The following is a 13,900-nucleotide window of genomic DNA, read 5'->3' as shown; positions in this document are numbered from 1 at the left end:
CACCATTCCCGATTTTTTTAAGGCAGAGTTAGCTGTTTCCTCCTCTGCTCCCCCAGCCCTATGACCCTGCCTTTATTATAGTAATTGTGAGTGTCCCAAATGTGTTAGTGCAGATTTAAGCTTTAATAAGTTCACATATGGGAATATGCTACAAACATAATGCAAGCCTCCTTTGAAAATTTAATTATTCCAATTTCTTTTGTAGTCATTTGGTTTTGTTTATTTCAAACAGTAAGTTTTTAATTTTAATATTTGTGACAGATTTTTAGACTGGTGGAAAACCTTGTCCACCTCAGTCACCTGATGTATCTCTTTTAGACTTTGTCTTGTTGGTCATGTTAGAATTGTCAAGTATGCATCAGTACTTCATTCTTTGAATAATCTTAAAGCTCAGATTATGGATATAATCCTTTTAGTCACTGAGAAGCAGGAGCTGATGAATGTGTTTACAAAGTTTGAAATTTGACTTGAGCAATGTATATAGCACAGCACAATCGTCACTTTACATTTTAATGAGAAATATATCAGTATTTTAAAATTTTAAATAATTGGCTTTTCACATGTTGATTTCTATATTTTTGTGGCATTCATACTTGTAAAGTTATTGAAACTTAAACTTTGTGAAGACTTGGGGAATCTGCATATTTTAACTTACTTGTGTGAATGCCTGTCTCCTTAAACTGTGCTTTTCTAAGTCAGGGGCCATGTTTAATATATTCAGTATTACACAACTGTTACTGAATATATTTGGATGTATTTGGTACATATAAAATTTAACATCAACTATATTAATACATGTAATAATTAATATGTACTTTACTGTTTCCATTCATTGCAACTATTATTTTTTTAGATTCCCAATTGCTCCATCTTTGGCCAGTAAGAATCACCTCATGTTGACTTCTGAATCCTGCTGGCACAACCCTTGTAGAGTTCAATAGCTTCTTTCTATCTGTGTCACAGTACAGTCCAAGCTCATCTTGTACATTTCCTACCCCAGATTTGGAATCCACCATTTTCCTAGAAGGCCTGGGAAATGGTATTTGAAAATCACTAACTGTGAGGAATTTATTCATTACTCAGTTGATTGTGTCTTTTCACTGGTTGGAACTAAGAAATACATACATATGTGTACCACGTAATACATCAAGAGACTCTAGGTTCTACTTACCTTGTATATGTATCTACTTTGTCTCATGCTAAAATTACTTAGGACACCAAAACTGATAGAATGATAGTATCACATAACTGTTCGACTGCTTCACCCTATGAAAGAAACACAGTAGTTTCAGCAAAACAGTAACAGACTAACAACACTACTACCAACAAACAATATGATTACTGACAATAGTATAAGATTTTGTTTAATAGTTCTTTTTGTTGTGTCACACTAGGGATGTGCAAGTAAAGTATTATATTTTGAAGAACTTGAAATAGTTTTTCTCTGTATGATTATTGTATCACTAGCAGGATATCCATTTAGATCATATTTGCTTTTTTCCTTGAGGAGAATCCCTTTGAAGTTTGAACATTTAATCATATTCTCTGATTCTGGGAAGGTAGGTAAATAATCAAACTTGCATCCATTATAGCTGCAGCAGGTTGTACAGGCAGCTTGGGGAAACTGGGCAACTTTCCAGCTTTTCCCAAATCATCTCTTACCGATATAATTGTGTTTGAAATTAATGTAAAATTGGACTCTTCCAAATTCAGATGTAAGTACAATGTACTTTCCCAGTATAAATGCTTTATCTATACTTTGTCTCCCCTGCACACGTAATTCATACTTAATTTATAGAGACATAGATATGTCTAAATTTGTAACAAACTTCTTTGGCACAGAAGCCCTTCAGTATAGCAAGGCCCAATCCTTAAGTATTTCTATTAGTTTGTAAAATAAATCACACAAATTTAACTTTAAAACTTTTGCCCCAATAAGAATATGTAATACTTCCGACAAGGTATTGTGGTGAAATGGCATTATCAAAAACTATGTTCAACAAGATTCCTTTTCTTAAAATTAAATTCAGGGGAGAAAATGAAATGGGCTATCATTCCTTAAAATATGCAGTACTGTGAAACATGGTTGTTCTTTCAAAATTAGATGGTCAAATAGCAATTAGTTAATGTTATATTTTGAAGTAAAGGTAATTAGATTAAATTTTTAAAATAAAGACATAGAACAACAATAACTCATGGTTAAAATGTATTTATCACTTACTGTATGCCAGATACTGTGCTAAGCCATTTATCCATTTTCTCATTTATTCCTCACAATACCGTTATTGGGTTACTACTAATGTCATGCCCATTTTATCAATTTCTTAAGAAAAATGAGCTATAGAAACAAAGTTTCTAAGCAAAGATCACTTTGCTATATTTTTATTCGTTGTAAATCTAGCAACTACAGGTAAAAAGACAATGGTGATTTTTAGAAACAATTTTTTATAATTTCAAGGATTCAAATTTAGGTAAGAACTATGAACTTGATATTTGTTAGTAGTGTGTATCAATTTTAAATGCATAATATAAAGGATATTTGATAGCCCACAACAGTTGAAAATATAAAAGCATTTTTGAAACTAAGACTGTTGAAATAAATATTAGTGTTTTTCCTTATGTTCCAATCTGTAATAAATTAGTATTTGAAATGCTAGAAATACTTCAACAAAAAAGTACTTATCACACATAAAAATTTAGGTAGAAAATGGTTACAATAATTTTTTCTAATATTTGATTTTGTATGTTTATTTTTTAATATGTGTATAAAATTGGAAAATATAGTTAAGCAAAAATAAGAATATCTCTGTAACTGACTATCATAGTTAAATACAATGAATATTTTGGTATATGGCATTCCAGATTTTTTTTCCCATTCTTATTGCTGTTTTTGTTGGAATTGTCAAGACTTTTTCAAATTGTACATTTCCTAAGAAAGTATTTTATTTTTTTTTAATTTAAAGATCACATTGTCTTTATTCACTAAGAAAGTATTTTAAAAGGCATGTTTGACTTTTTTAAAACTGATGTATATGTTTCTTTTTTTTAAAGGATTGTACTGTGTATGAAACAGAGAATAAAATTCTTCATGTGGTAAGTATGCTTGAATTTATTTTCATCTTCATTAGAAAATATTTCTTTAACTAGTAATTAAATAAAAAGGTATAGCCTATAAAAATGAGCTCTGCTTATCTCATAGGAAAAGTACAAAAGGATATAAAAAGTATAAAAGAACAAGTTAAATTAGTTACAACCATTCTTTTGTATCCTAATAGGAAACTACGATGCAATGTGATACAAATTTTTAAGATAGTAATATGTAGTAAGGTTGGAATATAATGCAAAACCTAGAAAAAAGAGAATTTGAAATCAGAATTTTTTTGTGACAAAAAGAAAAGTATTTGGTTGTATAATGGGGTAAATAACTTATTGTCATTTGGATGAAATACTTAATTAAATAGTCAATCTGCCTTTGATCAGATTCTATACTTATCAAAGAACCTTCCAAATTTTAATTTGGTAATAGTTGTTTAATCAATTAATGACTTTGCAAATATTTTATTTTATTACTAGAAATGGAATGTGAGTACATTATACTTTATAGAAAGTATCCTTTATAGAAAGTATCCTTTCTTATTAATGAACAGTTTGCTGCTTTTCTTTGTAAATCTGTAACTTGGTTGATGCTCATTGGTCCTGATAATTTCTTCACCTCTGTTAGAAATGAATGACAACATAAGTAACACTGAAGAAGTTGAGAAGTGAATGCAATATATTACTTTGGCAATTTCACATTCCAGCTAGTTAGAATTTAAGATCCTGTCTGATGATGATTGAGATTGTGGATGGCATTAATCAATCAGTTCAACTCAGAAAGCATTTGTATTTTCTTCTCTTTTTTTTTGGAGTTCTCCTGTTCTTTTATTTTTTTATTAACATTTTTGAAATTTTTATTTAAATTCCAGTTAGTTACCATACAGTGTGATATTAGTTTCAGGTGTACAATATAATGATTCGACACTTCCATACATCACTCAGTGCTCATCACAAGTGCCCTCCTTAATCCCCATCACCTGTTTCCCCCATCCCCCCACCCACCTCCCCTCTGGTAACCTTCAGCGTATTCTCTACAATTATGAGTTTAGTTCTTGGTTTGCCTCTCTCTCTGTTTTTCCCCCTTTGCTTGTTTGTTCAGTTTCTTAAATTTCACATATGGTGAAATTATGTGGTATTTGTCTATTTCCACTCCTCCCTTCCTGGCCTTTTAATGTGCTAGCTTTCAATAGAAGGTTATATACTTGTGTGTTACTTTTCTCACAATAAGACTCTTTTTGAAAATAATAAAATAGTATTGAGTTTTACCAACCACTTGGTATATGATGCTGGAATACCTTCTTTAAAACAAAATATTCAAAAAAGTCTCTTTCTAGATTTCCTGTAGTGTAAAGGAAATCACATTAAGTCTAAAGAACTATCTGAACCCTAATTCTAACACTTTGTATCTCCATGACCTTAGTCAAGTGCTTTAACTATCTTTGAGATTTTTTAAGGTAAATTTTAACAATTAAAAAAAATTATTGCTGTAATTGACACAAAACATTATATTAGTTTTAGGTATATGACAGAATGATTTGATATTTGTAGAAGACTTTGTTCTTAATATGTAAAATGAGAATACTAATATCTGCTAAGTTCAATCGTTTGTAATCTCATGACCTTCTTTCCAGTATTTGTTTCTATTTTCCCTTTTTCCTTTTTATGTGCGCCAGAAAATAAAAACCTGAGTTTTGATATAACTTGTTTAGAATCAAATTGTGACTGAATTTGAATGTTCTCTTTGTTACTATGATAGTTGAGTCAGAGTACTCATACTGCAGTAGCTTGAGATACGCACTAGAACATCATCTGTCTCAGCCCAGACCCGATCCCTATAGACAGTAGGGGAGGCAGTTGTGAAGAGGAAGGAGAACCTACCACTTATGAAAACCTGCCATATCCTAGGAGTTCCATAGGCAGTATAAGCACCAGAGTACTCTTCAACAGCTAAACAAACTGAGATAGCTCAGAAAAGTTGTGAGGTGTGTCTTTTCTTGAAATAGATCTTTATTTAAGGATGAGTAAAGAAAAAGAATGGGAAAGAGAAGAAGTATCCTCTCATATATCAGAAGAAAATCCTTCCCCATGCAGTAGGTTTATTAAGAACATCTATTTAATGATCTCAAGAATGATCAAAAGAATATTGTTTGCATTAAAATAGAATACCATATTATAAAGAAGGCAAAACCACTATAAACTGGACACAAAATGAACTAAGAAAAGCAGCCTTTAAAACTAAGAACTTGGAAATAGAAAACCATGCTAATAGCAGTAAAACCATACTGGTTATTCCAGAAAATTGAAACAATGAGACACAAAATAAATTTTATTGACACTCAGATTTTTAGTAAATTAATAAAAAGACAAAACATGAGAGAAGATAATGTCTATAGAGGATAGGTTATGGTTAATATACCTTCAACTAATTATTAGTTTCTAAAGAAGGAAACAATAGAAAACAAGTATATAATAGAAAAATTTAGGAATAGAAATCAGGAAAACTGAATTTCTCAACAAAGAAAGTGAATTGGAAAGATAATAGCTTCACAATATTTTCTGGTAACATTTTACAGTTTTATGGCAAGAAGCAACTACATTCATTTAACCAGTGTGAAGAGACACATGAGAGGTTTTGACTTCAAAGAAATGGAAATTATATTGTATTCGGATGTGTACTGTGAAACCATGACTGGAAGAAGACGATGAAACAAAATCCATAAATCTTTTAAGAAAAGTAATGTCCCAAAATGTTTATATCTAAATTATCATTCATGTATGAAAGCAACAAAAAGATATTTTTAGATCAGCAAGATCACTAACATACCTTTTTGAAAAAATATATTTGAGTAAGTTTACCAGGTAAAGGAAGCAAAAGTTTCTAATTCCAGAATAGGAGACTTGTGGTAACAAAAGACTGGAGTGAACAACAAAATCAGATGCCATTCACGCTGCTATAACAAAAATATCCTAGCCTGGGGGGCTTAACCAACAAACATTTCTTATACTTCTGGAGGCTGGGCAGTCCAACATAAGGGTGCCTGCAGATTCGGTGTCTAGTGAAGGCCTGTACCCTGGTTCACAGAGAGTCTTCACATAGTGGAAGGGGTGAGGGAGCCCTCTAGGGTCTCTTATAAGGACACTAATCCAATCCAGTTTACGAGGGCTCAGCCCTTATGACCTAGTCACCTCTCAAGGACTCCACTCCCAAAAACCATCACATTTTGCATTAGGTTTAAACATAAGAGTTAAGGGAGAGGCATAAGCATTGAGTCTATAACACATAATGAGGAATAAAAAAATATATGAGTGCTATTTTTTAAATGAAAGTTATTAAATAAATCAGATAAGTATCATTAGCTAAATCAGAAAGATAATGCAAATCAATGGATTTATTTATTTCTTAAGAGACAAGCCCTGCATACCTAAATTAAATCACAAAGATGGCCATTACTTTCCAGCCGCGGATTTCCTCAGAAAACAAGGAATCCCTGTAACACAGTAATGAAATACAATTTTTCACGTATCAGTTCATAAACACAAATACATACACACACAAAAACACACACTAAAAATATTCAAATGCCGGTGAGAATCTAATGAAATTAAAATGGACATACCTTACCACTAGGCATGTACATTCCTTAAACCTTTTTAAGTTTTAGGCAATTTTAAGGCTCAGAAACTTTAATACTGATATTTATATAGTAATGACAGTATGTCTCAGACACTATTTCAAGTGCTGTATATAAACTAATCATTTGGTCCTCGTAACAATCATATGAGATAGGTTTTATTACTACCCTCTCCTTGTTACAGATGAGGAAACATATGAAGCACAGGAAGGTTAGTTGACTTTCCTGAAGTGACGCAGTTGGAAAGGATTTAAGACAGGATTTAACTCGGGCAGTCTCGCTCCAGAGTCTGTATTCCTAACCTATCTTGGGAATCTGGTCTAAAAACAAATTATAAAACACAATAAGATTTTTTATAACAAGAATTTAGAAGAGCATTATGTATAATAGTGAAAAATAGGAAATAATAGGGTAATGCGTCAGTAAATTATGGTGAAATTACAAGATGAAATATTTACTATTCATAGTTACTATTTGAAATTATATCTGAATATATAATTTATGAATAAATTACATTTTTGAATATACCTAAAATATTTATGTTCCAATGTCCAAGGAAAGATTCTAAATAATAATGTTAAGTAAAAAACAGATTATAAGCATTATAAACACAAGTCATCACTGTTGAAAATTTTAAAAGAAAATATTCAATGTTAATATTTATTGTGTTTGCTTAGTAAGATAATAGCTGATTTTTTAAATTTTTAAATATTTCCCAATTTTCTTCAGTTAGTTTGCATTGCTTTTATTTTTTTATTTAAAAAAATTTTTTAAGATTTTTATTTATTTGAGAGAGAGAGAAAGCACAAGCAGGGAGAGAGGCAGAGGGACAAGCAGACTCCCCACTGAGCAGGGAGCACAATGGGGGGCTCCATCCCAGGACCCTGGGATCATGACCTGAGCCGAAGGCAGATGTTTAACTGACTGAGCCACCCAGGCGCCCCGCCCCAGTTTGCATTGCTTTTATAATGAAAAATTATACAAGTATGTATTCTATTAGATTCATAATCCTGATGGCTTTCAAAGGATAATTTTATGGTACACATGCTAGATTTCCTGATGCTCGCTGTTCTTGTCTTTAAAACAGTTTTTTATGCTTAAGACTCTAAAGTAGTAAACTCTGAAGACCAAAAAGTTGGGTGGAAAAGAGGGTTGGTTGTTTGGGTTGCAGTGGTAGACAAAGATGTCTGTTAATATGAAACATGAGAATGAATAAAAGGAAACTGGACAACTTGGGTTTCCTTGGAATTTGTCAGTAAGTATAATGGAACTGACCACACAGCTCAGCCATAAAGGACAAAAAGGAAATGCAGATGATCAGTGCACTATATGTCTGAGTGATTGTTGGCTAATGATAAGCAGTAAAGCATTTCCCCTCTATTGACCTGGTATTTCCCTTTCCGTTAGGCTTTGGCCCTGATTATACCTTCCCTGACAGGTTGGAGTGCATCTGTTTTTGCTCTGCACCGATGCTGGTGTTATACATAGTAAATCAGTTACAGGGAATCTGGAGTTTTCTTGCGTTTCGTACCCTACTTTCTCCTCACTCCCACCTTTCACTGAGTCTTTGAATCTGGAGAGAGAAGCACTCCTGACAAGCCATTTGAGACCTTGTGCTTCAGCGGACTTCAACTGTGCTTATCACAGCCCTGCCGCTCTCATTGGTGAGCCTGGAACACTTACCAGCTTTGATAAACTGAAAATCTCAGGCCAGGCGTGATCATGAAAGTCACATTGTTTAAATCAGATTGTGCTGAGCTCAAATACTCCTTTGACATTGACCAACAGTGTGTTCTTCTATTTGGCGCTTGCTTTGTACTGGCATTTTATCCCCATTGCTTTCATAAAAATAACGGGAGGAATAAAGACAACGAATGCCTATTTTATTATGTTAGTGTTAAGATTATCTTTTTGTTAAGTAGTACTTTAGTTTGAAGGAAGGACATTCTCATAAATGCTCTCTCATCTTTTCTCTTCTCCCTCCAAGTTATTCTCTTTTTTTTTCACTAATTTAGGTTTTATCATTAATTAGGCTTATGTTGGCATGTTGACTATTTGTTTTATTTCATAAACATTCGTGTAATTTTTTTCCTGTCTTTAAATGTATGAGTCTTTACTCCTAAACTCCATCTGGGCTGAGAGTATTGTGCCTTCTCTGCTATCCAGACCAGAAATGGCTAAAACTACACAGAACCAACAGGCCTAACAGAAGAGCCCAGAGGAGAAAATAAAGAGCTCATTTGAGACTTTGCCCCACCATCTATGTTGTATCATTTAAGTAAACATAGCTTTCTTCTGATTACCCCAAACCTTGAAAATAAGTACTGGGACAGCAGCATGTTCCATAATAAAATAAAAATGATCATATTGATATTTTATCTTTAGAGATTTCTTGAAAATAGTGGCACTCTAATGACATCATCAAAATAATTTTACATTGGTCTTCCAAAGGTCCCTAATGCTTTGAAAAGGCAGCTTTGGCAATTATAGCTAGACTCTTCTCTTAACACTGTGGTTTGGAGCCATTGCAAGTGGAGATATTTTTTTGTATGGTTCACATTTTGGCTGTAACTGTAGTATTTGGACATGCAAATTATGGGCCACCTCATTAAAATGAATTCTAATACTGAGTTTTATAGATGAAAAGCATCAAGAGACTTCTTTGTTTTCACAGTTGATGTGACTCTTCTATCTTGGCCCCCCTTCACTATCTTTGTGCTCAACCTGAAGAAGCATGCTAACACTATTACTGAACTAGGCATTGATTTCTTGAGTGTTGTATTAGACTATCTTCAGGTTTTGACATTTTGTTGGTTAATTGCCTTATAAATTATTTTAACTGTAACTTCTCTGCAGTCAATGTCTTATAGAGGAAAGAAAAATCAGATAGAATATGATGGAGGTAAAAAATGTTTGTCTTTTCTAGGACAAAAGGAAAACATATGTATATACTAAAGGGAATATGGCCATACATGATGAATTAAGATAATCTCTTTTTAATGTGTCTTATTATGATTTGGATAGACATTATATGGATGTTCTTGCTAACATTACATTTGCTGATCACATTATGCATTATAAAATGCTTACACAGACTGACTCTGAGTGTGCAATCCTTGTTCTCAAAGAATACTTGTTTTTGTTGGGGAGTCAAATGAGGCAGAGTAATGTAGTAGAAAGAGTACCAATTTGAAAGTTAAAGAGATTTGGTGTCTTGACCTCATTCTGGCACTTACTAGCTGTGAACAAACTAAATTAGCCTTTCTGATTAAGTTGGAGTTTGGAGTATCTGTGTTTTGTAAGGTCTAAATGCCATAAGTCTTTGGTGATAACTCACAAAATCAGTAAAAAACAGTATGGTCTCATGAAGTGTTAAATTGAAGAGCCGTCTTCATCTGAGACAATTCCCCATAGTCTGATCAAAGACACTATGGATTTTTTTTTTTGACACTGTAAATTTTTTTAAACTACAGTTGCAGTCACTGTAAAAGATTTCTTCATCAAGGTAATAGAATCAGTCTGGAGACAGGAATCAAACTGTAACTTAAACAAGTTTGATCTAAATAGTTATTAAACAGGGGCACCTGGGTGGCTCAGTTGGTTAAGCATCCGACTGTTGATTTTGGCTCGGGTCATGACCTCAGGGTCGTGGGTTCAAGCTCCCTGTCGGGCTCCCCACTTACCATGGAGTCTGCTTGTCCCTCTCCCTCTGCTCTCTCTCAAATAAATAAAGTCTTTTTAGATAGATAGATATATAAATATTAAACTACAATAGAAGATTACCTATACAGATATAAAGAGAATGTAAAGCATTCCCTAGGATGGGGTGGGGGGATATATACAAGGAAGGACAACTTACAGGCAGACATTCTCCCACCAGCCAAGAATTGTAGGTTGAGAGTCAGAACTCATTGGAGCCATAGGGTTGCACGGGGTTGCCTAAGCCAGAGCTGGTCCACTGTTACCAGGCAAATTGGAAACAGCCTTCCAAGATATAAGCAAGTGATGCTGGTGGGAGGGCTCACCAAGAGAGTAGGGTGCTGCTGTGGGTATGAGGCTGGGAGGGCCCCAGGATGATGGCCACTGAGCCCAGGCCGAGGCTGAGAGGTCACTGAACGACTGCATGGTCTGGGCACCACAGGATGTTCTCACACACATCCATCACTGATGGACCATGCAGCAGGAACAAGACAAAGCAAAATGCAACACTAGGGAACCTGAAAGAGAAGCCTCCTTCCCCTTGTGATGTTTCTTTAGCGCCCTCTACTGATAAGATCCTAACAGTGTCCTTTCTGTAAAGCAGAAATGCTTGAAGCCTCCTGGCCATATATATCACAGAGCAAGCACTGAAGGGTGAATTTGGAGCTGAGAACCAATAAATTCATAATTGGCACAGTGCAATTAGCTCTGTCCTCCCAAAAAAACACATACGGCAATTTTGAATTTCTCAACTCTAAGTGAAGACATTGCTCCCTGGTCTCAGCTATTTGTTCTTACTTGCCGTTAACTATGTATAGATAGTGCCTGGATTTTCCTGAAGTTCATCTAATTATAATGAACTGCTTCAGTCTTGCTATTTGAGTCTAAAGTAAAATGGCATCCTCTTTCTGATAACCTACATCTTAGCTGAGCTATCCTACGGCCAGACCCTTGTTTATTTTGAGCCTGGAAAGTAGCACGCCCCCTAATGAGTGCTCTCTCAACTACGTGGGGACCCACTGCAAGCCTGCCTACCTCTATTTCTTGCCCCTGAGAGAGCAGGCAAATAGAATGGAGATTTTCCCAGATTAACTTCTGGTTTCCAGCTGACTGTTTCCCTATCAGAAACTAGAGGAGAGTGGAGCCTCTTCTGTCAACTTTAATTCAGACCAGCATGTCTCGGGGATGCCACTGGAAGTAAGTTAGAAGTGTCTTGGGTCCACTTCTTGCTCATTAGAGCAGGTTCACATTTGGGATTTATATTCTCTCACTGTTTGGTACTGACCTCATCATTCGCAGATGATGGTTATTTTAAAGTGTTACTGCCTCTTTTCCATTATCAGGAACACAAGGGCAGCATGCTTAATGTCAGTGATATTAAGCACAAAGCCAAACTGATCACCTGAAACACTTTCCCAGGTTGCAAAATCCTTGAACATAATAGTTGACATTTGAATCAGTAACAGATACTCACCCTCAGTGATTATTGAGGGAATACACAGCTTTATGGAATGGTGGTGGTGGTTTCTTCTCATTTAGTAGTTGTTTTGTTGTGTTTTTTTCCCCACCATCAGAATTTGAAACCTGAAGGAATTGCAGAGTTTTCTAGGCCTTGTTGGAAGGCAGCTATGCTCACCACTATACCACCAACGCTCTAGGCCTTGTTGGAACAAAGTTCATATAACCTTCATATATTTGCTCCTACAGTTGCATTCTAAAGCTATTTGAAACTCTTAATCTTCACTGTATACAGATATAATTTTTACATTAGGTTTAAATTGAAATTCTATTCTATTAGTTTTTAAGTTTAAAAAATTGTCTCTCCTTCAGTTGTCTTCATTCATATGAGCAAGAATTCTTCCTGTGTTGGGGAATATTTATGTAAAATAATAGTTTTAAATACCAATTTAAATTCTTTTTGTGTATTTTACTCTTTCAAAGTTACCTGTGATTGTTTACTCCTTGCATCTTGTTAGGGAACCATCATAATTAGAAGTACAAAATTGTTAGCTCAACAGAGATCTGGCAAGTATTAAAATACTAAGAATACTATATTTCTGAATGAGGCTTATATCATTTAGAGTTCTCACTAATATTAGAATAAATGTGTGCTGTTTTATAAAAACAAAACCTCTCTTGTTCACAAAATACAATGCAAATGTCATCCTAAGTTGGCATAGAATCACATGATTTATAATACTGAATTACACTAATATACAAACCAAACAAAAAAATGAAAACATACCCCTGAAACAAATAATACATTATGTGTTAATTAAAAAAAATTTAAAAAATTTGAAACATGCTCTGTCTTCTAGACTATTTTAATTGAAATATTTATATTAATAACTTTTAATATGTATACACTATAAAAACTTCTGTTACTATTTTCCATTTTATTGATAATAAAACCTGAATCATTTAAGCTGTTCTTAAATTGTAGCTTTCACATCATTGTTGCCTTCTTAAAATGTATATGCATCTGTTTGTTGTTTCCCCCATTTTGTCTTGGTTTTATATTCTTCTCCCTTGTATATATGTATATGCCTTAAAAAGTAGAAATGTCCTTTTGTAGTCTTTTTTTAATAAAATCTTTTGTAAAGATTATGAGCCTGAAGTTCTTTCTTATGTCAAATGAATTTCTAATTTTTTAATCTAAAGATAGTTCCATTCATTTCCTCCAGTACACTCAGAATAACTGACCCAGAACTTCACTTGTTTAGAAAAATGTAAATAAAAATACTTTGAGTAGCTCAATCATGCCTTAGTATGCTCCAGTGCTAACCAACATAGGAAAGACTTCTTTCCTATCCCTTAGCTTTTCAATATTGTTTGTACTTAGAGTACTTACTGTGTTTCCCTTTTGAAATACAATAGCTGAAACTTCACATATTAATAAGTACTTGATAAAGCTGGTGATAATGAAATAATGCTGTTATTAATATATAATGTACTATATATTAATATAATTAATATAAGGTTGCTGTTTTTTGAATCTCCACAGAGACTAAAATGTTGCTTTTTTAAAAGATTTTATTTATTTATTTGAGAGAGAGAGAGCTCACATGAGCAGGAGGAGAGGGAGAGGGAGAAGCAGACTCCCCACTGAGCAGGGAGCCAGATGCGGGGCTCTATCCCAGACCCTGTGACCACGACCCAAGCCTAATGCAGACCCTTAACCGACTGAGCCACCCAGGCACCCCCTAAAATGTTGCTTTTACAACTGTTTTAAAACCATTTGTCTTATACTAAACGTGCTTGGATCTTTTTTCCCTTTAGAACTTTTAGTGTTAGGTGAACTAGCCATACACATATATGCAAATATATATAAAACATATTATGTATATAGAACAGAATATGAAAACTTTCTATTTCATTCCGAGAATATGTTCTATTATATTAAGTCATAACTGAAATTAATATGAACTACTGAGGGAAAAAAAAAGTCACAGTACCACTGATTCTAGCCATGA

General features: G+C 33.9%; 1 protein-coding gene across 4 annotated transcripts in view; it reads left to right on the top strand.

Moving 5' to 3' along the window:
• CNKSR2 (connector enhancer of kinase suppressor of Ras 2) overlaps positions 1-13,900 on the top strand; it is a 275,956-nt gene that overhangs the window by 117,537 nt on the left and 144,519 nt on the right. For all 4 annotated transcript variants that reach the window (XM_028122619.1, XM_028122618.1, XM_028122617.1 and 1 more), the window contains exon 5: positions 3,052-3,093. In XM_028122619.1, the coding sequence (XP_027978420.1) occupies positions 3,052-3,093 (42 nt within the window). The remainder of the gene's footprint in view (positions 1-3,051; positions 3,094-13,900) is intronic.

Source organism: Eumetopias jubatus, unplaced genomic scaffold (assembly GCF_037043125.1).
Source record: "Eumetopias jubatus isolate StellerSeaLion01/CBP00866 unplaced genomic scaffold, mEumJub1_p1.0 scaffold_11, whole genome shotgun sequence".
In the NCBI taxonomy this organism is placed as follows: Eukaryota; Metazoa; Chordata; class Mammalia; order Carnivora; family Otariidae; genus Eumetopias; species Eumetopias jubatus.
The sequence above is the reverse complement of the archived record's forward strand: the minus strand, read 5'-3'. Positions and strand labels throughout refer to the sequence as shown.